General features: G+C 46.0%; 1 protein-coding gene across 8 annotated transcripts; it reads right to left on the bottom strand.

Annotated features, from left to right (window-relative positions):
• Nucleotides 1-286: 286 nt before the first annotated feature.
• On the bottom strand, nt 287-27,299 carry SEPTIN6 (septin 6). 8 transcript variants are annotated; one of them, XM_056491126.1, is made up of 11 exons: nt 27,193-27,299; nt 20,929-21,043; nt 13,803-13,998; nt 12,464-12,650; nt 12,073-12,234; nt 9,637-9,733; nt 9,194-9,362; nt 8,168-8,300; nt 7,325-7,515; nt 5,364-5,407; nt 287-1,158 (listed from the first exon to the last, which is right to left on the bottom strand). In XM_056491126.1, exons 1-10 carry the CDS (start codon nt 27,217-27,219, stop codon nt 5,404-5,406), a joined length of 1,281 nt encoding a protein of 426 aa, XP_056347101.1. In that variant the 5' UTR covers nt 27,220-27,299; the 3' UTR covers nt 287-1,158; nt 5,364-5,403. The 8 variants fall into 8 exon arrangements, with proteins under 8 accessions (XP_056347101.1, XP_056347095.1, XP_056347096.1 ...); XM_056491124.1 differs by lacking the exon at nt 287-1,158 and adding an exon at nt 2,649-3,669; XM_056491120.1 differs by lacking the exon at nt 5,364-5,407 and having other exon boundaries at nt 287-3,084.
• Between the last annotated feature and the right edge of the window lie 245 nt (nt 27,300-27,544).

Raw genomic sequence — 27,544 nt, 5'->3', positions numbered from 1 at the left:
CCGGCGCCGCGCACCTCAGCGCCCCCTGGCGGCTCTGCCCCGCGCGGGAGCGGCGCCGAGGGGGAGCGGCGCCCGAGGCACCCGCGGCATCCACGGCCCCGCTCCGCTCCGTGCCCGCCCTCCCCGGGCCCGGGGACCTGCCCCAGGCCTTGCCGAACAGCCGCATTGCCCCAAGGGCAGCGCTGCCCGGGGCCGGGAACCGCCATCCTCACCGGGCTTCGCCTCCCCGTGCCCGTCCGGAGTCCCGGCCCGCGAGCAGCAAACACACACACCACAGCAGCCGCGCTGGCTTTCGTATTTTTTATTTAAAATTTACATGAAAATTAGAAAGGTAACAGGCGGAACAGTGCTGGTTCCTCAGTGTTTGCCGTGTAAATACAGAACGCGGTGCCGTTTTCACGCACTTCATTGTAAAAAGGACGGTGTCTCGGGGAGCATGCGGGGCGCGCAGGGCAGCGCGGGGCGAGCGGGGACACGGAACCGATCCCGACACCCGCCCCGGCACCGCCTCTCCCCGGCACGGCCGGATTCTCCTAACTTTAAACAACAGGAGGAAGTGGAGTTAGGAAAGAGAAAGTACCACTTGACTCACGTCCACCAGCCAATGGGGCTTTTTAACAGGATGGTGAGACACAGGACACCAGTGAGAACACACAGTTCTTACTTTATTTCTTTGATAAAATTAAATATTTCGTGGCTGCCAACAGAGCAAGTTGCACCATGTTTATATTTCCTTTGACTCTAAATGCATGGTTTCCAAAACCAATCAAACAACAGCATATTGAAAATATTCCTTAGGCTTCACACCTCAGGGAAGCCCATGACATTTATATTATTAAAGACAACATTAGAAAAAACATATGCCCATAACAACGTTTGAAAATGTATTCGCTACATCATTAGTCCCAACATCACATTTCTGCAGCTCTTCAAAATTCCAGGTCATCAGTTCCCCCCTCATCACCCTGTCTTGTCACACAAATTACAAGACACTTCAATTTTAAGTATCATGCAAGTCATTAAAAGAGCTTCTTTCCAAGACACTAACACTGAAGATTTGTTTCCCCCCTCCCCAGACATAAGACCCTTAAACTCTTCTAGAAGTGGCAGTCTTCTCCCTCAGACACAGTGCAGCTGGCGGAGACAGATTAAAAAAAGCTAGAGAGAGAGAAAAGGGGAAAAAAGAGAAAAAACAGAAGATTAGTAAAAAAGAGAAAGACATTCAAAAAGCAAGAAAAAGACATGCAACATGGAAACAGCTGACAGAGGAGAGATGGAACCTCCCTGTGGTACCTCAAGTACTTCAGGGAAATCACACGAGTAAAAACCTTTCTTTCTTTAAAGTCTAAAATATTTCACATAATTTTAAATAACATTCTAATAAGGCAAATGGTCAGGAAGAACAGTGACCTGCAGTAAAGTAAAATAAGTCACATTCAATTGTCCTTTTAGCAGATAATCTAGAAATCATTAACAGATTAATGTTAACTGGTTTTGCGAGCAGGGAAACATTCAAAAGTAGAGGAAGAAGAAAATATTCAAATCATTTCAACTTGCTAAAAAAATCCCAAACAAACCACAAAGCAATCAAAGAGCTCTATGGGAAATGAAACTCTATTTATGGTGAAACAGAATACCTGAGAAAATACATTGCACTCAAGAGTTTGGACTGCCCTGACTGCTGGGAACAGAGGCCAGGCCATGGTTGGACCTGGTGCTGCTGCTGTGAGCAGGAGCCAGGCTGACCCTGTACTGAAACTGCTCCTGAGCCTGTGGCATCACCCAGAGCATTGCTCAGCTAAAACCTCAGCAGCAGCTAGCACTAAACAGCATCACCTATCAGAGCTAGGCCTCATGTCTGCTTATCTTCTAAAAGCCCAGAATCTGGAGGGGGTTTGTGGAGGCTGTCTGGCAGCACACATCTGATTTTTCAGCAGGGGCAGGACTGTGGATTCACCACATCCAGAGCACTGAGCCCGCCCACAGCACCACTGGAGGATCGGGGCCACAACAAGCAAGTCTGAAATGGAAATGAGGTTTTACATGCTAGACAGCATGAATTAGCAAAAGAAAAAAATAAAAGCAAATGAAAAAAGACAGACGATGTCATGAAAATGACACCAAATATAATGAGAAAAGAGTGTTTTATCTCTGAGCTATGTGATAATTAAACTAAGATGGTGTTGTCATTTTAATGTAATCAATAAATATATTTAAACTGCACTGTTATTTCGCCAGCAAAAATAACTCACAGAACTTATTTCCATATATCTTATTTAGCTGGGTGGAATGAGACCAGGAAAAAGGGGAATCCATTAATTGCAGGGAAAAAGATATGGCAGGATTTAAAGCTGTAGCATCCAGAACCTTGTTATGAGTAATTTTACATCATTTAATAAAAGCAATAACCACCAGTACATAGTAAAGACAGAATCACAACGAGGACATAGGAAAGAGCAAGGATAACACCCTGGAAAGGTCACAGCTGAAATGCTGTCATGTTTTATTAGACCCTCCGATTTAACAAGTAAATGAAGGTCCATTCCAGGCCATTGTATTCAGGGGTAATTACTCAGTACAGAGCCATGGGTTACTGTAAAAGAAGGGCAAAGAAAACAAAAAACAAAAGAAGTAAATGTTAACCAGAATTCACTGTCCGATGAACTCTTTATTTAAAAACAAAACTCAGCCAGAAATACAGAGATAAGGCACTTGCAGGTAAACCACAGTTTCACTTGGCCAGAGTGAAATCCTGGCCCAGTGAGCAAAACACCCTCCTTTTTAGTGCAAATCTTGCAATAAAAACAAGGCTTTTGCTGAATAGAAAATATAAGAAAAAACCTGTCAACATCTGTACAATTCTAAAGAAATGCCAGATTAAAAACAAATAAAGGTAGTATTTTTTTTGTTAAAACCAGAAAATGTTGGAATCACTGAGAAGAAAGTCAATGAAACAGCATCATCTTTCTTCAGAAACACTGATTTGTACAGCAAGGTGACCAGCTTTCCCTGAGATTGGATCCAGGATGTGCATCCAGGTCAGCACACTGAGAGGGAGACCAGGCAAGAGATCCTTCATGACCCCTGCAGCATTCAGAGAACACTTAGTTGCAAACCATGGATCCAAATTTGAGATTTCCTCAAGCCTGGGAACTAGAGGTTTGGACTCAGGCCCATGTCTGTGAGGATGTCAAGTTTTGCAAAAAGTCCTTGGAAGTTATTTGAGTCACACATGGCAGCACAGGGGGCAATGGGGGCTTAGGAACAGCAAATTAACATGGGGAGAGGGCAGCCAGTCCCTGGAGACAGCACATCCCACCCCATGGCAGCACCAGGCTGCACCCAGAGCAGGAGCTAAATGCACCCCCCAAGCAGCTCTGACAGCACGGAGTGGGGAAAAGCTGAGCAGGGGAGAGCAGTGGGAGTCTCACTCAGGAGCAGTGGGAGTCCTGCTGCTGCCCAAGGGGCAGGAGGAACCTGGCACAAGCCCCTCTGGCCAGCAGGGTCCCTCACAAGAACAACCCCAGCAGCCAGGAGCTCTGGTTTAACCCCAAGTGGTGAGCACGGGAGAGGAGCAATGGGAAAGGTGAGCAAACAGGCACAATGGCACAGCCGAGGGTGGGGCATTCGCCTCTGGGGCCAAGGGAAAGGTTCTACAGGAAACCCGAACTGAAAATGAAAGAAAAAGGCAGGTTAATGGTTTTATGGATTAATGACAAAAAACAAAATAAAACCACAAATTTTCCTAATGCGCACGCACACACAAAAAAAAAATGTTGATAAGTGTTAATAAGGTTTAATCTGACTACAAAACATGCTTTATGCAGACACACACACTCAGCAGTGGGATGAACCAAATTTATTTTCTAAAACAATCCTTTCACAGTTTTGCAAGCTATAGGGCTCATCAACTGTGACTTGTTTGTATCCTTGCAAAACAGTGAAGCCCTGCAACACTTTATGGATCAATATGGAGAGTGTTTTTCTAAATCCTGGAAAAGTACCATATATACATATTTAATTTAGCAATGACAAATGCCCATTGAAAAAGGCACTGTCTGCATTTGTGTAGTGGGAACAAAGAACTTCATTTGATTCAAAGCCCAGCACACAACAGTGTACAGTTATGAGGACTGCCAAAAGCAATCCAAAATCAACAAAAATCAGTAATGTTCACTCTAACTGCACTTTAGCTGTGCCTTCGTACTCAGCACCAGAATGAACACTATTATTCTTTAGCCTATTTTTCTACATCCACAGCCTGATAAGCAGAGAATTGTTCTTTTCATTGTTCTACAGTTACCATTGGCAGCAGAGACATTCATTCAACTGGACAGCTCAAGACAACTGCAAGCACCAGTTCGAGTCAGTGCAAGACCCTTCTGAAGCTCTTCTGTTAAGTGGAAGGTCCCATTTAAATTACATTCAAATGCCTCTCATTGACAGTATAATGTTTACTTGCTTTTCTGTTTCCCTTGGTGGAGGTAAGAGGGAAGGAATCCTGGAATCAGCTTCTACTAGTTTAAAGGGTAGACCAGGATTATCCAGGAGAGAATGTAAATCTTAGCTTTGTCTGCAGGGAAGGGTGGACTCAGATGAGTTTTTAGGGTGTTTTATAGTTTATTTCCAACAGGGTCCCTTCTCTGAGAGGCCTGTGCACCTCAGCCTGAGGCACTGTCACACTTGCCATGGATAATGAGTATTGTTGCTGTGTCAAGAACCAAGCCATTTCTGTATGATGTTTTCTTCTTCCTCTCACCAGATAATCACCAGCAAATTAAAAAAACTCAATTAAACCCACTCAACCTAGCTGTAAGTAGACCACTGTCATTAGCAGTTTAATAACCCTAATAAGGATTATAGAAACTAGTTTTGCATCTACCTTCACTGTAACCACAAGTTAACATTACAGATTGGAGGAGTGGGAGGGAAGGAGGAGAAAGAAAAGAGAGACATTTTAATGGCTAGCTGGGCTGTATCATCAGCACCACATCTCCATAGCAATTGTTGCCATAGTATCAACGTGGCCTGTGTGATTAAAGAATATAATTTATTTTTAAGAGAGATGGAATAAAGAGCCAATGAAGTGCTGGGAAGATTTAAAAGGAAGAGGATGTGATCCTTATTTTGCAATGTTCCATATCCTGAGTCTCTGAATTTAACTTTGCAGAATCTTTAAAGATAATTATATATTTTTTCTACAACTGTACATGTAGAGAGTGACTGGTAGAGCATATATAGTGGGGGTGAAAGCAGAGGAAGACACAGATAATACTTATAAGCTTCAGGACTTGCACATAGTCTGCTTTTCTCAGAAAAGTAACTGATCCCACTGTGAGGTTCTATTAGTAAATGACGCTTACCAGGACAATGTGCCTCATGCACCATGCAGCCAAACAGCAGCTAACTGTAAAACAGCACACATGTAAGACCTAATAATGATGATAATTATGTAACAACAACAACAAAAAAAAAAATAAACCAAGTCATGATTAGTGCAAATTACAGAGCTTGGGTTTAAACAAGTCACCTGTGAAAGAAACAGGCTATTGTACTGCCAGCCAGTAGTAAACAAGTTATAATTAAGCTACAATTAAGCTCCAGCTTGCAAAATTCATGGATTGTTAAGAAAAAATGATGATCAAAATACTGAAATCCATTATTAAGGATAATCAGAGAAGTTACAGGGCAAAGAAAGCAGCACCATTTCTAGCACAGAAATTTTCCTGGAGGCAAGAGAGGCTTCCCATTATCTTTCCAAGCCTTACTGAAGCACTGACCTATCTCTGTGTCATGGAGTTTTCTGTGCCCTTAACTGACAAGGACAGTACCAAAGCTTTTCCCTATCAATATGCTTCGTGTCAAGGAGATGTTCTGAGATGAGAACCACTTCAAGGACCAAGAGCTTGACCTGGGCCACAGCAACTAATTGCTGATACTACAGGGCTGTTGCTTCCCTTCTCTACATTTCTGATCCTGACTGATCTCAAGGCTGAAGTCTGCAGTCCTGAGTGAGCAGATGTCTAAGGGCTCTAAGCATGAAAGAACTCAGCTGGGTATTCCTCACATAGTCCAGGCTGGAGAGAGGTCTTTTCCCAGTCAGTCTCAGACTCCTCAGTATGAAAAGATATTAAAACCCCCTGAATGTGATTCAAATTAACAAATCAAAATAGGCAGTAGAAAAAAGTAATGGGTGAGTGAGAAAAGAGCAGCACTAATTGCTAATTGCAAAAGAATGTTCATGTTGAAGCAGCTTCACCTCTAAACTAGAAAACTAAACCAGGATCTCATTCCTGTAATTGAGTCTTTCCTCCACTGTCTCATTTGATCTTAAGCTTAACGGCCACCGGCTTCTTCCTTGACAAATAGTGCTGTCAGCACTTTGGGCATGCCCCATACTGTCCAATTTAACAGCACTTCTTCATGTACTTTAGACTACATAGTGCAGGCAAGGATTGCCCCAGGGCTGTGCAGAGGGGGAATCATGCAGTGGTACAAAACCCGTTTGTCTGCACACCTGCACAGGTGGCACAGCGCTCCTTTGGGAAATGTACCACAGTGAGAAGGAAGGGAACTGCTCAGTGCTGGGAGAACTGGGAGATCTGTTTCACTGTACAGCTGGTTGCTCTTGAGCAACTGCAGAGCTTCAGGAGCCTGGCACAGACACTGCAGACAGTCCAGATGCCAGACCCTGACGAGGGGCTGGATCTTGTCACACCAGTCCCTGGCATGGGGAACCCCTGCTACAGCCATGCAGTATCTCCCACTGTTTCTGTGGAGGGCAAAAAGCTGATTTAGGATGGCAGAAGAGTACTAATGCTAACAAGCTGCTATGACCTGCCTCCTCATTTTGCAGTCTTATATTCTGTAGATTCTGGAATTCAAGACTGTTAGTCTCTGTGAATAATTTCCATAATCTTTTCAACCTAAACAAGTAAGAACCTGAGCAAGACCATGCTCCTCTCTGAGGGTAATGAGACATCCCTGCTACCCACATCCTATCCTTGGCAATTAATATGGTTCCAGTTCTTTATAAGCACTGAGAGACCAAGGGAGGAGCTGGGAATCTTGGGGAATAAAAACAAATTCATGCCCTCCCATGTTGTCAGAAGGCAAAGAGGAGATTAGTACTGCTCCCTGCTCTTCAGGATGACAGCAAATGTTACATGCTTCCAGATACTGCTCAGCTTTGCTAGGGATTAAACCTGGCTGCAAACCTTCCCCTGATATGGACTGGCTATGTTGGGAGGAGATACAAACATGCAGAAAAACAGTGAAGGAGAACCATTACCAAAAAGCAAATACCTCTGGGTTAGCAACTTACTTTTTCCTTTCCTTATCCCTTTTAAGAGTTTGTGATCCTCCAGCCTGCTGAGCCTGTGACTGAAGCAATTCAGCTGCTGTCTTCCTTTGTTTAAATGCATTTACTTCATCATCCAGAGACTTCTTCTTATCCTCTAGCTTCTTCTTTTCATCCTGATGCAATTTCTTCAGGCGATCAAACTTTTCATGCAGCTAAAGGGAAAGGAGAGGTGAGCAGGACACGGCACTACCAGATATTCTGTTCACAGGAAAAGAGGCAGATGGAAGGATCCCTTGAGATCTGAACCTGTGAGTCTCCATTGGTCTCCCCATCATTTCTCCTGAGCTGCTACTGCCCAAAGGGTAGGGAACAGCCTCCTTCCACAACTAATAGGCAGTGTTCTGATAATGCATCATTGTGCAGACTAAGAACAGAGGACTGGGAGAGCATAAGTGTAAAAGAAAACCCTCATCCATCTCCAGGGCTCTCTGCCTTATTCGTCTTTAAAGATCAGTAAATTAATGGATCTTTTGCAATCCTAAGAAAGTTGTACGGGTGTATTTTTTGTAAAAAACATTCATCTCATGGACTTCTTCTCTCCTTGACTTTCACCACACTGCAACTTTCCATCAGAATCAAGATTCTGGCCCTTTCCTGGTGCAGTAAGTTGAACACAACAAGCACTGTGATTCAGTTTTTTCCTACAGACTGAACACCTTAACATCCCCATCCAAGTTAAACTTCAGACTTCTTGGTAAGAAAGTCCTAAACCACACTCTGCAGAAAGTGCTTTGGCAACAACTACCTACTTGGGAGTGAATCTATCACTCACAGCCATGAAGACACAAGTACTTCAGTCTTTACCTCTTTTTCAGCCTCTTTCAACTCTGCTTCTTTTTCTTTGACCCTCTGGACAAACATCTGTCTCATTGCCTCTTCCTTTTTCTGCAGTTCTCCCAGGAACTCATTTCTTTTGGCTTCGTAAGTTTCTTGTAAGCTGAAAAGGAAGGAAAGTCCAGTGATAAGACTTGGGACAACTGCTTTCCCTGACCCTCTGAAATCAGGCCCTCACCATGACTATTACTTTGCACACAATACATTTGCTACTCACTCACCCACATATGCCCAAGGTCTTTTTTATCCAATGATTTTTGTCACTTCTCTGTATGTTCAATGTTGGGCAATTCAAAGAGATCAGCTGGCAACAAACACTAGTTCAGAGGAACACTGGTGTTGATGCCTTAAGATTTTAGCCTTTATATTTTTCAAACCCTGTACTGCATTAATGCATAATTCTAAACTCCATATAAAGTGTTAGTTAACTGTCTTCACATTTTGGTCACACAAAATAATCCCTCTGGGCCTGAGGTCCAACGACACCATACAGTATCAGGCCCCAAAAAGTATAAACAAAAGTAAATTGGGGAAGAGCAAACTGGGGGTATATGACTTGATTACCTGAAGCCATAATTGAGGATTAACACCTGATATGTAAATAGATAAAATTTTTTTCTGTCTGAAAAACTTGTGACCATCATCAATTTTGTGTAGCCCCTTAGGGAGGCCCCTTAATGTACCTGAAGGCCCTTCATTAAATATATCTGCTTTCATCCTTTTAACTTTGTCTGGCCTCTGTTTCTAGGTAAGCCCAAAATAGGCCTCACCATCTCTCTGCAGCACAGACATTTCTACTCCCATACTTGCAGATTCACAGTCAGTCCTGCACATCCTCCCTATATTTTCACCTTCTCCTTTGCTGAAGTCTGGATTTATCTGACCTGGCAGTTTTTCTTGCTGCATTGGTTTTTTCCATGCTCCCCCAATGACACACACACAGAGCTCATGCAACAATGCCTCTTTTAAGCTCTCCTGCCTCTCCTGGGATCTCACCTGAAGGGTTTGCTGTCTGGATCAGTGTCCTTGAACCCCATCTCTTCCAGTTTACATCGCCTGTAGAGCTCATAGTGGCGAGTGTGTGTCTGCTCACGCAGGTCTTCCATGTTCACGCGGATCAGCATCTCCCGCAGCTTCACAAAGTCACAGTGAGCTTCATTCTCCACTGTAAGAAGACATGGTAAGGAGAAAAATGGGGACAGAAACTAAGATCTCTTCCCACATTCCCCTATTGTCTACTCCTCCAACAGGTTTAACAGCCCTTCCAAGCAGAGAAAACTGGCACTATAGGCCTGACACAAGGATTTAACAAAAGATAATTCCCCATGGATAATCAAGTCCAGCAGGCCCTTGCTCCTTTTATGAAAGCCCACTGCCTCTTTGCACAAGTGTCACCATTCATGCCATTCATGCCATGAAAATCCCAGGGCTCAACTCACCCTGCACTGTGCCCCAAGGGTACTGACGAGCTTTCATCATTTTGTTTCCTATTTTCAGCTCCTCCGTACTCCCAATCACTGCAAATGGCAAGTGGGCCTGGAACACATTTCATGACATCCACGTTAGTCCCTCTCAGACTTGGCTGACCCACCAGCACACAGAGATGAGCACAGCCACTGAGCAAGACAGTCATTATGCACACACTAATCTCAGGGAGTCTAGTCACCGGCCACTAGTCCAAGACAAGGGGTAGCAGGGTGGGTCCTTTTTTGGAAACCTTGTTAGTGCTACCACTCTATATCTTCTACCTGGCTGATCCTCCCAGCCACAGAGTCTCAGGTGAGATGAGCCAGTGCAAGACTGGCATCAGAGTGAGAGCTGGAACAGAGTGCTGCTGATCGGCCTGCGGTGCTGTCCCAGGGCTTGCCGTGCCTGAGGAGAACATCTGCACAAGCACAGAAGCAGTAAGAGGTCTTGGAGCCTTCTTGATTTTATCCCCCCACCACTCATTTAGCTGGAGCACAAGACACCCAGCTCCATCAGATCATGAGATGGAAGTCCATCCTTCACCCCCAGAGTAATAGCTCCTTCCTCACTGCTTGCTTCTGCTCTGGTGAGGAAGGGCTGACCATGTCCCCAGCCACTGTGTCTGGTGTGACACAAGGTCACACTCTTCAAGCTGAGATATAAACTCCACATTATACAAAAGCTGACTAAGAACAAGAGGGATTTGCTTTTCAGAAACTCAGAAATCAGAAACAGTCACTTCTTAGTAAAGATGATCTCTCTGCAGAAGGCAAAAGTGACTTGCCCAGGGCAAGCTCAGCATAATTGGAACTGAAACCCTCCCAACACCCATCTAGGCTCTGAAGATCTCATCTTAAAGTCTTCTCATTTCCAAAACTCAGGCAGCCAAGCAAACCCCCAGACACTGCCATCATACTTTACTGCATTTTTCTGTGAGATTTCTCCCCACCTCCCTTGCTCCTGTGAACTATACTGCATTCTGCCAAGCTGCAAGGAAGTCAAGTGCAAAGTTTCAGCACTCTGAGTTCCCAGTGCCTTGCACCAATCCTTTCTGCTGAATTTTGTGAAGTGACATCTGTTAGGCAAAGCTTTTGAAGTGCATCAAATTCTGGACAATTGAAAGAGCCTCAGGAAGCCAACTACATGGAAGATCAGTGACCCTGGATTGCTCTCAAGAGCAGGCAGTGAATTCCACAGGTTATCCAGAAACTTGAACAAGTTCATGACAGCTGGTACAAGCAAAAGATTTCAGAGATGATGTTTTTGCTTTCAGAGTGTTTCTAATACAGTTAAACTGCAAACAAAGCAAAACTACCAGCAAGCACTCACAGAGATGGGCTCTTCCCCCATATCCCTCAGCCCCCTGCTCTTACATGGGACACACATAAAATAAGAGTAATATTTGTCTTATGTTTCTAATAATATCATTATTTGAACACCAGTTTTCCAGACCTGCAAAATTATGGCCTGCTTAATCCTATAAACCTGGTAATTCTGACTGTAATAGAGGATTAAGGAGTTGATTTATCTGTGCAGCAACTGATACAACCCAGAACATCTGCAACCCAAGACAGCAATTCCCTCCCAGGAGACAAGTAAATGGCTGAAAGGAAAGACAAGCAGAGGTTCACTTCCACCCTCAGAAAGGCTAACACTGAACTGCTCTGACCAGGAAACCATCACTGACAGCTCTTATATCAGGACAAACTTCATGTTTCTTTCAGGCCTCTCCAGAACACTCTACAAGTATTAATACTAAATCAAGAGGTGGCACAAATGCATATCAGCTAGACTTCTACTACATCCACAGCAGTAGAACAATCAATGTCCCCTACCTGATTTCCTGTGAAAGCCTTCTGGAAAATGGGACCAAGGTTAAGGATGTGCTGCCAGAAGGGCCAAGGGACAGCTTGCATCATCCTCAAGGAGCCAAGGTGCTGGGAAGGCCAGAGCCAGAACGGGCACCTGCAGGCACCTCGAGGCATGTCTGGCCCAAGTTGTGTACTGTTTTTCACACCTTGCTGGTTAAGCTGTGTAATTCCTTGCCACAGGATCCTGGAAGTTTACTGGTGGGAGGCCATCAGGTGATCCATAGGACAGGAATAATGATAAACACTTGAGCTGAAAAGGGTTTAAATACTGATTTCTTATATGGCCCTCAACAGACATGCACGAGGGTATTAAAAGTCTCTTTTCTGACTAGAAAAGCCCACAAGAGAGGCAGTAGCCTACCACAAAGCTCTCCTAGCCTAGGATGACACTACAAGGATGAGATTCTTGTGAAATCCTCTGTTTTTCAGACACAAAACAAAAGGGAGAGCAGATTTAAGAAACATCCTGATATGGGTCACCAACCTCTACACTGACAGTGCTTGCTCTGGGAGAGGAGGAAGAACTGAGTTACTTACATTCATCGTCCCATTTATCTCTGCCACCGATTCATCATCTGTTGGGAACTGGTAGATCTGCACCCCATTACTGACCAGTTCACTTGTGATTTTAATTTTAAACTTGGTCAGCTCACTCTTGGAAATGGCATCAGATTTGGCAATGATGGGAATGATGTTCACCTAGAAAAAAACAGAATATGAAGTAATCAACTTTGCTCCTGGGAGTTTCTCTAAGTCTGCAATACAACCTTCAAAAACTTGTAAGGGCTCAATAAATCTACAGAATTATCTGCCAACTCAGTCATTTCCACCAGAAGGGCTATTCAAGGTGGGGAAATCCTCTGGAAAAGCAGCAGCCTTTCCACTATGCAAACAGTAAATCTACCCAATAAGAGTTACTTGTGCCAACCTTGCTGTCCAGCTTCTTCATCGTTACCAAGTCCAGGGATTTCAGGGAATGGCCTGTGGGAGCAATGAAGTACAAGCAAGCGTGGATCCGGGTGTCATGGTAGTTGTGCAAGACCCTTTTTATCTTCAGTTCTTCTTGCAAGTAGGCTTCAAACTGAGCATCAATGAACTCAACGATGGGCTTATAGCTGTGGTGAAAAGAAAAAAAAAAAAGCTATACATCTCACAGTCAGAGCTAAACAAATAAGACAATGTCACTTGGCTTGTTTTTAAGAAACAAGCTATTGATAGATTTTACTTTCCATTTTCCACTTTCTGAGACCAATTCTCTCCACCTCCCTTGCTCCCCACCTGCAAGAAATGTTAAAGTTGCACTACTGACAAGAAGACATGGTCCTACATCAGACTCTAGCAGCCTGTTTGCCAAAACACAGTACTGGGATTCAGCAGAGGACAGCAGATACACCATCCTCTCCAGGAGAAGCAGACTCTCATATCTGGAAATATGAAGGTGAGAGACTTTCTAACACAAGGCTAATATAGACTCATTTGCAGCAGTGGGTAACCCTTGCTTGCACTCAGGGCTTGCTGCTCTCACAGCCCCAGGTGCTGCTGGTGGAAGACATAGCTTCATTCAGTACTACCTTTGCACAGTGCTCTGAGGCAGGAAATTCCTGCAACTCCCTTGCAAGGCCTTCTGAAATACAGAGCTTGCCAGCTTGCTTGTAATATAAAGGACATCAGTGCATTTTAAACAAACTTTTAGAAGTATCTAACAGACCCACAGAAAAGCAAATCCCATCAGCAATGTCTCTGTTGAGATGCACCCTGGAGACTGTCTGGTGTAACTGCACATCCCTTAGCCAACACACTCCAGCCACTCTGGGATGTGAGCTGCCACAGACACTCCCCAGGGTATCTCCCTGCACATTTATTGTGCTCCTTTGGCTCTTCCCATGGAAGAGCCCTGCCAAAAGTGGATATTAAGCCAAGCAGACACTAAACCAAATTAGTGGTTTGGTCAGCAGCTTGAGGTCAGCACAAACCAAAACAAGGCCAGATACCCTGGAGCATTGCAGTCTCCCCACCAGATGAATTTGGGCAGGCGGTTACCAGCAGTGCAGAAATTGCTCTGACAGCATGAGAAAAGCTGCTTTATAGCTGAAGCAGTGCTGACACTCCAGAGCCTCTGTCCTCTCTTCTACCTGTCCCATCCCAAAGAGGTGACAAGGACAACTCCTAAAAAGCAAGCAGGAAAACTCCAGTGCAGTCAGGCCTAACTAGGACGCAGGGAGAATGAAAAGCCAGGTCACAATACAGCTTCTCTCCCCCACACTCACCTGTCCTCTTTGTTGATCTGATCCCCAAAGCCCACTGTGCTCACAATAGTCAGCTTGAGGTTGACATTGCTCTCCTGCAGGTCATAGGTACTGGATTTCAGCTGGACCCCAGGCTGTGAGTGAGATGCTGGGTCACCTTCAAACTTGGTGTTGAAAAGGGTGTCCATGAGGGTGGACTTACCAAGGCCAGTTTCCCCTATTGGAGAGAAAGAGACTTGAAACATTCTGTTGAATATTAATATGGGATGGCCTTTCAGCTTCCAAACATTAACAGGGGTGAAATTGTAGCAGATGAAAGCAGATCTCATGCTCCCAAGGGAGCGTCTGGTAAACAGAAAGCCATGAACAATGGGAGGTCTGTACTCTGGGCAAATTACATTTCACAGTCTAATAGCCCTTAATGTCATTAGAAAATAGAGATGAAAAGAAAGAGGTGAAAAGGCAAAGGGGAAAGCATCGTTCAGATCTTGCTTAAACCCACAACCACACTACAGAAGATGCTGTTTTCATTAAAAAGTGGAAGAGGAAATAGGGCTCACTGCCATTTCCAAAAAAAAGCTGCTCCAGGATCAATGTCTCTAATAAGCAACCACAGAAATAGCTTCCTTCCATGCAAAAACCCTGAGAGCCGATTCAAGTCCCACAGCAAGTTGTGCAGTTGGTTTCTCATAACGAGCTGGAGAATCAACCTTCTACACTGAGAGAGGGCATTTTCTGTAATATCTGGTTTCCTACCTTACAGGCTACACAACTGTACAATATTGCAAAATCTGCTTCCAAAAGTTCTGCTAGTACTGTCAGTATTCTGCTAGTATTCTATCAGCACTTAGCTGCTACTTGTTTTAACGGGCAACTATCTCCTTGTCTGGAAGGAAGGGACAAATCCCAGAGACCAGTCTTGAATTTGCTTTAGATACATCCCAGGAAGACTAAAACAAATCCCTCTGTGCACACATTCCAAAGGGCAGCCTCCCTTACCAGGCTCTGACAAGAGTCAGCTCTCCAAGCTCTCAGGCTCTGACTTCCTACGCAGTCTGCTCTGTTGCCTTGTGAAGGCTGCTGTGTTTTGGGGAAACAGCAATTTCTGAGCTGCCCAGCCAGCCTTTGGAGAAACTTCAGGAGCAGCTGAACCCCACCCCCTGTGAAAGCTGCTCCTGCAGCCTGCTGTGAGACCACAGGGAGACTGTGTCTGGCTGCAAGAGCATTCCCCTTCTTCCCCCACCCTCTGCTCCCAACCAAAACAACTTCACCATTTTCCCACTTTGCTCAGAATAAAAGAGCTTCTTATTTTTATAGGTTTAGAGCTCTGTAGCAGATCCAAACTTGCATGAAATGCCCAATTCAAGAGGAAACTCCTCCCCATCCTCCCCTGTCCAAATGTCCAAATCTCCAAGCCTCACCCCTGCAAGCAGGCAAATTCCTCTTCTGGCCTCAGAAAGGATTTTCCTCACTCAGGGCTGAAATACATGGCAGAGCAAGGCAAACACAGAACTATAAAATCATAGAATGGTTTGGATTGGAAGGAAGACTGTCTAGTTCCAAGCCCCAAATGCCCTGTTCTGGGAACTGAGCAGTCCCTGATTGCCAGGAGGACATATCCAGTATCTTTCCAGAGGCAGCAATATCCATTAACATGTCAATATACACCTAGAGCTGCAGAACTGCCTGGGAGCCAGCTGAGAGCTTGTGCTCCATCACCAACCAACACCAACTACAGCCAGAACAGTCACCAGTGCAGTTTCTCTTTGCATCAATCTGGGTTTCAGTCTGAAGGGGAGAAGGAGTCAGCACCAGAAGCCAGTGTGGCTGCAGCCCCTTGTGCTACCTCAAAGCATCAGCTGTACCCACAACAGCACTGACCAGAGCAAGGGAGGGGGACCCAGCAAAGCACAAGGTTTCCTCTGTCACTGGAAAAATAAGCTTGTCCAACAAGCCCTTCATTGATCTGCAATCTCATTGTCTGGACTTGTCAGGGACCATTTGACCCCAAAGTGGAGCAGGTGGACAAATCAGACCAGAGCACAGCCATGATTTGGACAGGGATTTTGAGAGTTAACAGCCAAAAGCCTGTATGACCTCCCAGGCCATTCTCAGGGATTCCAGGAAAACAGCAGTGTAAAAAAAGGCAAAAATCTAAACAGCCTGAGAAGGCTGCAGCATTTCCAAAGCCCCTGCCAAGGGATGGGTGGGACAGAGCAGTGAGCTGGCTGCTTGCCTGTGAATACCAGGAACCCTATGGAACATCTCAGGATAGGGGAGTCCCTCAGCCTGCAGTGCAGGAGCATCACCCACACACAGTCCTGCAAAGCCTCCTCCTGTGCCACTGCCCCACAGCCTGGCAGGCCCTGGAGCAGCTCCAAGGCTACACGACAGGGTGACAGAGGCACAGCAGTGGTGACCAGGGCAGGGAGCTGCTCTCTGCAGTGGATACACAAGGTCATCTGTAAACCACACTGGCTTCGGGCTGACAGCACCCTGTAAGTCACCTCTTGTTTCTGCCTCCCTCCTTCTTTTGGGTGAAAGATGTTCATATGAGGCCAAGACTATTGTTTAAGCACATCCTGAACCTGTTAATCATTGCCTACTTTAAATCAATCTGAAGTGGTTTTCCCAGCAGGAGTGACTTAAACTGTCAGAGGGGCTGGGAGAAGTGTTTAAGAGATGCAGAACATGCTTTTACACTTCACCTCATGCCAGCTACACAGGGCCAGCAAAGGCACCTTTGAACTCAAACACTGAGTTTTTCCTTCTGTAAGGGGAAGATGGGAACTGTGGCATTTTTCCACAGGTGGGAGTTGCCCATCCAAACACCTTCATGATTAAAACACCCAGGCACTAACACGGCATTTCATATGGAGTCTACACTCCCAAATTTACATTGAGGCAGTAATACCCTTGTCCTTGCACTGTGTAACCCCACTGACTTGATACAGAATTAAAGCCTGCCAGGGAAGACAGAGAAGAGAGGAAAGACTGTCTCAGCTGAAAGAATGACACCGAAAGGTAAAAGACTAAAGACTCTAACAAAGTATTCTGCTGTGTTAAATATGAGCAGAGAGAGGGAGCAGTGCTATTTTGAAGGCAAAAACAACAGAAGGAAGAATTTCTGAATCTTCTGGGAGTTTCTGCCTCACACAGAGGCAACTTTTTGCTGGCTGAAAGATGTGAATGGTGTCAACTGCTTCTTGTAAGGACAGGAGTCCAGATGGAACAGTCTGATAAAAAGGACAAGTGGTCTGTGTTGTTCCAGCTGATGGCACTGGAATCTTCCTCAAAAAACAGAAATTATGAACAGGGATTAAAAGAGGCAGAATTACTTTGAAAAAGCAGCAGTGTACATAAACCGAGTGAGAGGCATCCCTGGCAGGGAGATTATTTCCTGATATCAGGCTTATGGACACATGTGATTTCATCTCCAAAACTGTACTTAGGGGATTATGCAACTCAACAGTGGTCTGCTGTTCTGAAACAGGGCTGACAAAGCTCTGTGGGGAGGACAGGACAGAGAGAGTGACCTTTACTGGTAGAATTCTGCACCAGGAAGATGTGACAGCAATGGAAAAGCTTGAGTGCTGTACCTTTCATCATGGGATGGAATTTTGCTGTTAAGTCTGGCAATTTTCAAGGACATTAAAAGAAAATGGCCAGAGCCACCACTGCAGATTCTGGATATGCAGCAGCCCTACATCAGTGCTCAGAAGGCACCATCTACTCTTAATGCCCAACAGCCTGGCTGTGCTGGGCTCCCCACACGTCCTCTCCTTCTACTGAGACATGTTCCCTGCTCCTTCTGCACGTGGTACCTTCACTGCTCTATGGAAGCACCTCATCAAATCTCACATTGATGAAACAGTGGTGGCACCACTTGAAAAACTACAGCTGAGACAAGCTACTAACTTCCCACACCAAGACAGGCATCTTTGTGCTGGATGACCTTTCATGGCTTCTTTTCACAGAACCTTTAGCATCCTAAGCACCTGCAGCAGTGAGCTGAATTATACACCACAAAAGCTGAACCTCCTCTTTTTGTGCCTGGAAATTTAATTTGCTTTTTCCTAGCATGTGCTGAGTGAAACAAGCAACTGCTCACTGCCCCCCTTTCCCACAACACTTGGGATTTAAGAGGCCCCAATCATATCCTCATCAATTGACTCTATGGGAGGACAGAGGAGTCCTTGGAGTATTTCCCTGTTCAAAGGCAGGGAGCAGCTTTCACAAGAGCTTCCTTTCATAAGCAAGCAGCACCTGTCCTTCACAAGATTAACAACCATGGCTCCAGATATCAAATAATTCAATTTTAAAGAAAATGTATATGCATGCACAACCTTTTCATGTGTAGAAATGGGAGCTAATCCAACGTAGCAGGTTTGTTGAGACAAGCCCCAAGGCAACTCAGACTGATAAGGCCACCTCTCAAGGAGAGAGGGAAAAATAGTTTGTTTCATCTGACAGGGATGTAGAGACATCACACAATTCCCCACTGCCAGGCAAAGGCTGGGCTGCAGGGGCAAGGAGGACAACAAGGGCTCACAAAATATACTGAAACATCACCTCAGAGGAGCACCCAGCTCCCAGCATCCACCCCAGGGCACCAGCAGCACTGGGCAGGAGAAGGCTGAGGAGACAGATGGCTTTTTGATTAGAGAAACTGTCTCTCCTCAGCTGGTTGCACCAGTGACCACAGAAACAAGCCCTGGACAACTTCCAGGCTGTCCAGCTCATCACCCCAGAGAGCTGCCTGCTGGAGAGCACCAGGAATCCTTTGTACATCCCACCCTCCTCCAAGGTGAGAGCTCCTGCACATCACAGGCTCACTCCTTTGGAGTGAGAGACCCTCTAACAGCCTTGGTACAGTCCTGGGGACAGTGAAGTATTTCTGCCACAAAACAGCCTTTCTCATTGCATTGAATAGGCCAGTTAGAACAAATTCCCTGCAAATCCTGGGAGAGAGGAAGGGGCAAAATCCTGCTTAAGTTGGAATACTAGTTTAATGCAACTACAATTTACCCTGGCAAAAATTGAGAAAGTTTACATCAAAAATCAGCAGCCTGTTCCTCCTCTTCTTCCCCTATCTCACTGAGAAATAGTCAGCACAGAAAGTCTCAGCCATTAAACACTTCTTTAGCCTTTGCACTGAACTAAGAGGCAACTAAAAATTTATCACATAAGGTTAGGAAGAAAATGGTTGTGCTGAGAAATAAAAGATCAGAGAAACCATCTGCAACCTCTAACATCTGATGAGAGGTTTTCTCATTTATTCTAGCTTTGGCTCTAGTCTCACAGGGGAGACAGCTTTCAGCATGAGAAGAGCTAAAAACTGCTCCACTCTGGACAGGATGCTGAGAGTAATTTCTGAAGCTTTCCTTGGCTTCTGCAGCAAGAGCTGGAGGAATTGGTGGCTCAGATCCAGTATGACACAGAGTAGAATTATCACTGGATTTTTCCTCCATCAGATGCCACACACAGCTGAAAAATGGGGAGCAATGACGTGCCTTTCATGCTTAGTGGGCTGTCTATGGGATCCTCATCCAATCTTCATTTGCTTCCTTGTTCTTTCAATTTTTCATCCCAAACTCTGCTGTACAAGTGAAGTCCACTGGAATGGAATAAATGACAGATGAACACTGGGAATTTTTGGTTTCTTTTTCCAGGATGTTTAAGTGTGAGAGCAAAGATTTGCAAATCTTTTTCTAATGAAGTTTATTGTATTTTTATATAAAGTTTCTTTATTTCAAGATTGTGTTATTACTATTAATAAGAAACTGACATTAGTAACTAAGGTACATTGATCTTGGTGAGTCCTTGTTATTCACCTCAACAAGTGATTAATGTATTCAATTTCTGCTCTGCAAAGAGGAAAGCACAAGCATTCAGCTCCTCTTCACACATCAAAATGAAGATATAACTACAGGAGGCACCCACTGCTACACCCAGAACTTGTAAAAAAAGCACTGCAGCCCAGTAAGTGGAAAAGGAAACACTTTAGACTTCAGTCATGGGGACAGGAGTTTCTTTAGGTCATATCACATTCATGTACTGTGGAAATCACCTAGAGGCTCAGCCTGACAGTGACCTCCACTTGTCAGCAAAGCTTACCATCTCACAGGAATGAGGCTGTAAGGAAAATTGTCTTCTCAGCTCCATTTAACAGGGCTCAGCTCTCCTCTCCTTGCTCTACTACTCTCGTTTCAGACTTAACCCTGCTCTAGGCAAACACCAGGTCCATACCATGAGCTGCATCTCTCGTGGGAGGGGACAGAAAACCTCTGTGTGCATGCAGAGCTGACCACCAGCTGAGTCCCCATGAGGCATCCACAGCTGCTGCTCTCCCTCTGCCACACCAGGCATTGCTGGCATCATCTACAGACAGGGCTTAGTCCAGCCACGGCCATGCAATAACCTCCTGTTGCCAGAGGCAGGGCACTGGCAGCAGCAAACCCATCTGACAATTATTGTCAATTTTCAATTTCCTAATTCACCTTCCCAAATGATGGTACCAAAGCCATACAGGGTTTTACTTCTGTTACCTAAGAGAAGGGTTTATTTGGGATCCTAACCCTGGGGAAGACCTGTGAGATAGGCTGCAGGGACAGACACCAAGTCCTGCTACTGTGCCAGGCCCCAGCTGTGATCCACACCACATGGCAGCTTGGACAATTGTCAGAAGAGTTAAGACTTGGCCAGACACTATCTTAATTCAAGTATGCACAGAAGGGAGGAGAAAAAAATAGCTTTTAGTGATTTAAGAGGTGCATGACTAGTATTTTGTTAAAATAATTATAATAATCATAATAATAATTCAATACTTAACCAAACAAGACCTCATAACAAAGTACTCTGGCATGAGTACCTATTTCTTTTAAAAATGTGAAATTCAAACATATGAGGGAAAGAAAGATCCTAATAAGAGCTTGTGATTTTAGGCATTTTATTTCACTGCTTGGGAAAAAGCCATACTGCAGAACCCCAGCGGGGATTTCCCAGAGCATCAGTAAATCTTGTTACTGAAAATAGAACAGTTGAGGAAATTTAAATCAAAGCTACCTTGTTAGTGCTGTAAGCTACAAGCTACATCCAGCTGCAAAAAAACTTCAGCAAGAGAACTTCCCAAAATGGAAATACTCACCCACACACAGGATGTTGAAACAAAACCCATGATTAACCGACTTATTAACCAGCTGGTCAGGCAAACTGTCAAATCCTACATGTCCAGAAAGCGGGACTGTACGACAGCCTTCACCCTGAAATACAGTGAAATAGTTGTGTCATTTTCAAGCAAAATACACTTCTTTGTATAAAGCCCTAAGACCTCCCAAGTGGAATCAACTGCACAGTCCAAGCAGAGATTTGCACAGATCTGTCAATCATGTCAGCATGCTTCACCCTTCTCTAAAGCAGTTCCAGAAGGCACAAACAGAATATTTCATTTGCCAAACATCTGAAGGGAGCCCTGTCAGAATAACACTAAAATGTGCAAAACAGTACCCAAACACAGCAGCTGAAATTAAGAGGTGGAAGATACCTGTTTCTTCAAAAAATATGTGGAAACTCAAGTCTCACCTTACACTGAAAACAAAAAGAATTCTCTGTGCAAAGCAATGTATTTATGACACCACCTCCTACAAGCCTATTACCATTCACTTTACGTGAACAAGAACTCACGTGTAATTCCCATTCACAGCTGCAATTATAGGAATTAGATAGAACCAGTAAAACTGTATCTACAGGAAAACAAAGCAGAGAAAAAGTGTCCAGAACCGAGCTGCTCATAACCCCACAGGCCTGAAGGAGTCTGCAACAAGGGTTTGGGAGTGGAGGCACACAAACCTCCGGCTGGGGGGCAAGGGCTGCTCCTTTCCAGCCACCCAAAGGACTTCCAGAGAAGCTGCTTCTGCACCCTGCTCTCTCCTGAGCTCAGCACCACCAATCTGGTCTCCTCAGCCAAGCAGAACATGTGGTGCTCCACGTCCGGAACATCCGTGAGCTTTGGGAGAGGGGTCAGAAATTTTCACTTGCCCAGTCTGTGCCAAGGCACAAGGGTCCCAACCCTGCCCAGCCAACAGTAAAATACAACACATGGAGGTTTAGCCTCAGAAATGGCACAAGGCATAATGAAGAAAGAGTCAGTGCTGCACCCCTGTATTGGTGTGTATTGGAAAGTCATCCTCCTGCAGCATCAAAAAGGCATTTCCCTCTCTGAAGCAAAGGCTTTTCTTAAAAATGTATTTTAGTTTGAAAATCAGAAAGTTCCCCTCTAGCTTTCCATCAGTTTGCAAAAAATACTACAGCCAAAAGGCAGTAGTTTTTAGGGTGTGATTTTTGAATTTATTCTTTCATGATCATGCTTTCACATATCTTGAAAGCCTGTTTATGGGGACAGGCATACTGGTTTTCCCTCTTCTGCTAATGGCACTGGTATTTTAGGCTGGGAAAACATCCCCAAGGAGTACATTTACTACAGTAGCCTGTCAGTATGATTTCTTGTCTTGTTACTGTTTTGCTGTTGTAGGCTTGGGTTTTTTTTTCAGATATGAGGCTCCAAATACACTTCAATCATTAACCATATTTACCAGTCTGTGATGTGTAAATATGTTTCCCCTTAGCCATATTTTGTGTATTAGTCTGACTCTTCCTGACAAGATGTTCACCAAATATGGCGCTTCATTAATTCCTGAGCACCTTCCCTCTTAAAGGCATTTCATGAGGAAGGCACTCAGGCTCCCCAGCAGATTCTGGTTTTGCCTACTGATAATGAAGTCTGGTAATGCAGAATCAGCTAAAGCAGAAGAAAGCAAGACCACCAGACACAGGTTTTGTGACAACACACTCGAAATCCCCTAAACTGCATTCACCAAAACAAAACCCCAGCACTGGGCAATCTCATGGCAGTGCTGAATCTGCAGCAACAGCCCCACGAACAGAGGAGGGGACAGAGCCTGCCAAGGCACGAGAGAAAACCACCAGCAGATAGCTCCTGGGGAAGGAGAAATTTCAAGTGTATTTTTAATACTCAGCCTTAAAACCACACCACTGGAAGAGTGCTTGAACACTACTCTCCCCAGGAAGTGTGGGCAGGAGTGTGGGCTCTCATTAAGAACAAATCATCCCCTCATCCCTAAATATAAGTGTGATCCAGATGGAACAAAATAAATGGTAGAAGTTAAGCCACTTTCAGTTAAGAGGAGGTATTTATCATCACACAGAATTCAGCCTGCAAGTCATTTCCTGTAGGCTCTTTTTCCAGTCACCTGTGGTTTTACAATGCAGTTCAACCACACTTCACATCTGGTACAGGCCAGGAAACAACTACTGCAAAATGTGTTTTCCAGTCACAGCAGCTAAACCTCCATGTTAAGTATGCAGCCATAACGTATATTGTGCTACTCTGCCTAAAAATCTGCAGCCTCCTTGACCAAGGGATCAAGAGATTGGATGCAGCAGGAAAAAAAAAAAAAAAAGAAATAATGTTTTAAGATCAGTCTGGTTTTGACACACATCACAAAGTTGACAATTAGCAAACCAGTGGAGAGAAAAGAAACATTTTCTGTCTGATGCACCAAGAAACAGTGCAAGTCACCAGTCTTCAAGCACCAAGTGGTGTCTCTGTACCACAGCACTGCTATATATAAACAGCATCATCATAAACAACATATGAACACACTGATTAGTCATCCTGGGTGTATATTAAATGTAGGTTTGGATCTCCTTGTTCAACACTGAAGGAGAATATGTTAAGCTTATAAGCTTTTTGCTGATAAGGTGTTCAAGACTGTCTTCTATCATTCATCTTCCCAGCCAGATCAAATTTAAAACATAAAGAGGCATCAAAAAGGTAAGCTAAGTTTAGCTACTGTATCTATGTAAATATTGTATGTATGAAGGCTTTTTCCAGGAGCATCAGGGAGCACTGGATGGCTGAGAGTCCTTTGTACTCTGTATTTTAAGGTTACATCTTCTTGGAATGAAGACAAAGATGGAATCTCTGGAAAGCCAGTGTGAACACTGGCGCCATACCAAGATACCAGATGCCTTTTTTTCCCCATACACACAGAGTGACCCTCTGCCTAGACAGAATGGGCTGTTGTTGGGAGAAAGGGAAGCATGTTTGTCATAAACAAGATTAAAAGAACAAAAAGAGCAACACACTCTCTTGCTGTATTATCAGGCAGGGCTATTGCAGAGTGAAAGTAAGGACAGTAAGGAGCAGCCACTTGGAGAAGCTATTTTACTTCTTCCTTTCTTAGAAGGATTTATTCAGCCTTTTGTAAGGGCTTCTCCATGCCACAGAAGCTGCCACTACCTATTCTAATTCTTACTATCCAAACTATCCAAATCATATGGAAAATACAAAGATGTTATAATGAATGAGTCCAAGCCTGAAAGCACCATACATTAACTATTAGTTTACATTTAAAGGGGCAAGATTTAGTTTTCAGGTGTTTGAATGACTCCAAGGTCCCTGGGATGAAAAAACGATTAGAGGAAAATCTTGCTGAATGCACATCTGTGCCCTGATCTGCTTAGCACGACAAGCAGGTACAGCACTGTCACCTCCCATCCTCTGACCCTGAGAGGTTGTTGTTGCCTCTTTGGAGACAAAGCAGAACACATGCACGGTGCTGCCCACTGCAAATGTCAACACTGCATATTTGGGGACTATGTCTGTGGCCAGGTGGAAAGGAATGATGAGAAAGGATACCATGGCAAAGGCAAAGGCAAAGCCTCCACTGGGTGATACTCAGGTAGAGCAGAGCAAAGAAAACAAAGAACGTTCCAACTCTAAACCCAAGGGACCCAGAGTCCAGATGAGGCCCACACAGCATAAAACTGCTCTCAGGCTGCAGTACAATACTTGATCTAGTTGAGTGTTTCTGTTCAGGACACTGACAGCTGACACTTAGTACTTCTCACACAATTTCTCACCTCTTCCCAAATGAGAATCACTTCAAACCCTGAGGCCTTGGAGACTCCCTTAGAAGGATTTCAAAACAGCCACAACAAACATAGCAGCACCATCCTGCAACAAAACCAAATCAAGCAACACTCACAGAGCTTCACCAGCACTGCCAGTGTACAACAGCAGCCACCTCCTGCCCCTCTGCTACCCTTAATGCTGAGACCTGGGGGTTTAACCCCCAAACCTGAAACAGCTCTTGCGCAGGAAGTCAAACGGCAAACGTCAAAGCAAGGCAGAACCTGAACTCCGGTTTCCACAGCACAGTTTTACACATCGTCTTTAAGCCAGAACAACATCAGATCCCTTCTCATGACCTTGGCATTATGGCATTCACTTCCCCAGCCTGCATTTTCTTCTGATTAAATAGTAAATTAGAACAACACTTGTACCAATTATTTCTCACTTGTACAAGTATGTAATTCTCCTATGTAATGAACGAATTATCCAGCAGACAGTATAAACATCCTCCACGAGATAAATGTAATCAGGAATGTAAAGTCTAGACAAAGACTTTATATTATTTTTCCTTGCTCAGCTGATAAAAGATCATTAAGAATATCAAAGAAAAACACCAGAAAAGTGGGAGGGAAAGAGTTTTGAATCAGGCCCCATGGAAAGCAAGAAGTGTCTCACCAAAGGTCCTGACCACCAACCACCCTCTCCAGACGCACTGCATCACTCAGCCATTCAACATTCACAAACAGTCAAGTGCTTCCGAAATCTCCAATTCTGACAGCTCGTAAGATTACACTTCTTTATGCCCTGACAAAAGGCTGCAGAAATGCCACGCAGTTTGGATACATTCCCAGAAGTGTCCTCCAGCAGTTAAAAGATACATATCACTATCAGCAGTTGCAACAATTTTTCTGACCTCTGCTGGAGACTGAGCGTTGGACAGTGCCTGGCAAGCCGGTGCTCTGCACCCATCCTTCCTGCTGGCAGAGGACAGAAGGGGCTCAGCTCGGTGGTGATGAGGCCACCCTGCCCACCTGGAGAGAAGCGGGTTTCACCAATCATCCCTTGCAGTAAGTGTGGGCTCGATCAAGGGTTCTCTGGGAAAATGGCAGAGTGGTAACTCCAGCTCTTCCACAAACCCAGCCCCAGCTCTTTAACCCTGTTGGCAGACACAGAGCCCTCTGCACCACCAGGACATTACAGCTGACTGCTCCACGAACCAGACATGACCAGATGCCCAAGACAACTGACAACTTATCTGTCTGTAAAAGGACATTCTCAATTTGCAGCACACTAATTTCAGGTTTGTCTCACAGCCAGCTTTCCCTTTTGCCTCAAAAGTGAGGCTGTGCAGTATCATAAATTCATTCCAGGCCACAAGCAGATGTCTCGAACTCCTGTACATTATCTTAGGAAAGAATAAGGCCCAATTTCTTTAAGAGACAGGGGAGCAACTGAGTCACTTGACATATTTTGGCAGTCACATACAAGGCAATGGGAGGAAATAACATCACAAACTGGCAAGGAATGTCTACATCTACCCATCCAGCAAGACTGGGTCCATGCTAAAACACACTGCATTGAAGACGAAATTGGAAAGCATTCACCTCAAGTATTACTTCTGTATTAACACATGGACATGAAAGTTGGAAGCCCATCAAACCGCAGACAAAACCCTTCCACATGCAAACGCGTTACAGATGTCTCCTTAGCGCTTCTCTGACAAACGCAGAGGTGGCTCGACTCCCTCAGCTCCTCTTCTGGATAATTCCCCGCAGACACACAGGGATCTTGTGCCGCACTAGGCGGCCGGCGGCACCCGGGGACACCACCGGCAACCCTCGGGGACAAAGCGCAGCGGGGACACGGTGCTGGCGTTTGGCTCCCGCAGCTCCTCTGGCACCAGACCCGAGACCTTCCTTTCCCGCATGATGCACTACCGAACACGGGCTGATGGTTTCTCTGGGAGGAGAGCAGCATCCCCGCAGAGACAGGGATGCCGTTGCCGTGCCCCGGCCCGGCGAGGGGCCCCCAGTCCTGGGTAAGGGATGCAAGGCCAGGCCTCCCCGGCGCTGCAGCGCGGCCGGTCCGGGGCACCGGCGGGGCAGACCCCCGGCGGGGCAGGAGCCTCCGCCGCCGCGGTGCGGGCAGCCCAAGGTCGCCGGGCCGGGCTGCAGCGGGGGGGACCCCAACATCCTCTACCCCAGGTAACCTCAGCTCCCCCCGGGTCGGCCCCCAAATCCCGGCCTCCCCTCCAGGAGCCGCGCCGCTCCGAACCGAGTCTCGGAACCCGCGGGAGGCCCCAGGCCGGTGACCTCGCAGCCCGCCCGGCGCGCTCCCTGATCTGCCCCGCCGCCCCGGCCGTGCCCGGCTCTCCCGCCCGCCGCCCCGGCGCTGCCCGCTCCTGGTCCCGGTGCCGGCCCCTCGCCCCGGTGCCGCCCAGCCCCCGCGATGCGGCGGCCCCGCGCCCGCCCGCACCTGCCGCGCCACCTCGGCCGCCGCCATCGCTGCCCGCCCGCCGCACGTTCCGCCCCGGCCTGCGGGCGGCTCCGGGCGCGCCCACCGCGGCACCGCGCGGGGGGGCCCCGCTCGGCCCCGAGCCCGCCCTGCCCGCGCTGCCGCCCCGCCCCGCTCCGCCGCTCCCCGCCCCGCTCGGCCCCGCCGCTGCCGTCGTTTCCGCCGCTCCCGCCGCCGCGTCCTGTGAGCTGCGGGGCCACCGCTCCCTCCCCGCGGCAGCCCGCGATGGTGCAGCCCAGGCTGCGGGCGGGGCGGGCGGAGGTTCGGGGCGGCGGCGAGAGGGGCCAGGCGAGCGCGGAGCTCCGGCCGGCGG

The sequence above is a fragment of the Oenanthe melanoleuca genome, chromosome 4A (genome assembly GCF_029582105.1).
Source record: "Oenanthe melanoleuca isolate GR-GAL-2019-014 chromosome 4A, OMel1.0, whole genome shotgun sequence".
NCBI classification, from domain to species: Eukaryota; Metazoa; Chordata; class Aves; order Passeriformes; family Muscicapidae; genus Oenanthe; species Oenanthe melanoleuca.
The sequence above is the reverse complement of the archived record's forward strand: the minus strand, read 5'-3'. Positions and strand labels throughout refer to the sequence as shown.

What these genes read in the sequence shown, in the direction of transcription:
- SEPTIN6 (XM_056491120.1), bottom strand. Translation starts at nt 27,219, where the DNA reads ATGGCGGCGGCCGAGGTGGCGCGGCAG. An exon ending in TTTCAACATCCTGTGTGTGG is followed by an intron (nt 13,999 to 20,928) that starts GTGAGTATTTCC and finishes TCTCTCCAATAG; the next exon opens with GGGAAACTGGCCTTGGTAAG. An exon ending in AGGGATAAGGAAAGGAAAAA is followed by an intron (nt 3,085 to 7,324) that starts GTAAGTTGCTAA and finishes TGAATGCTGCAG; the next exon opens with GGGTCATGAAGGATCTCTTG.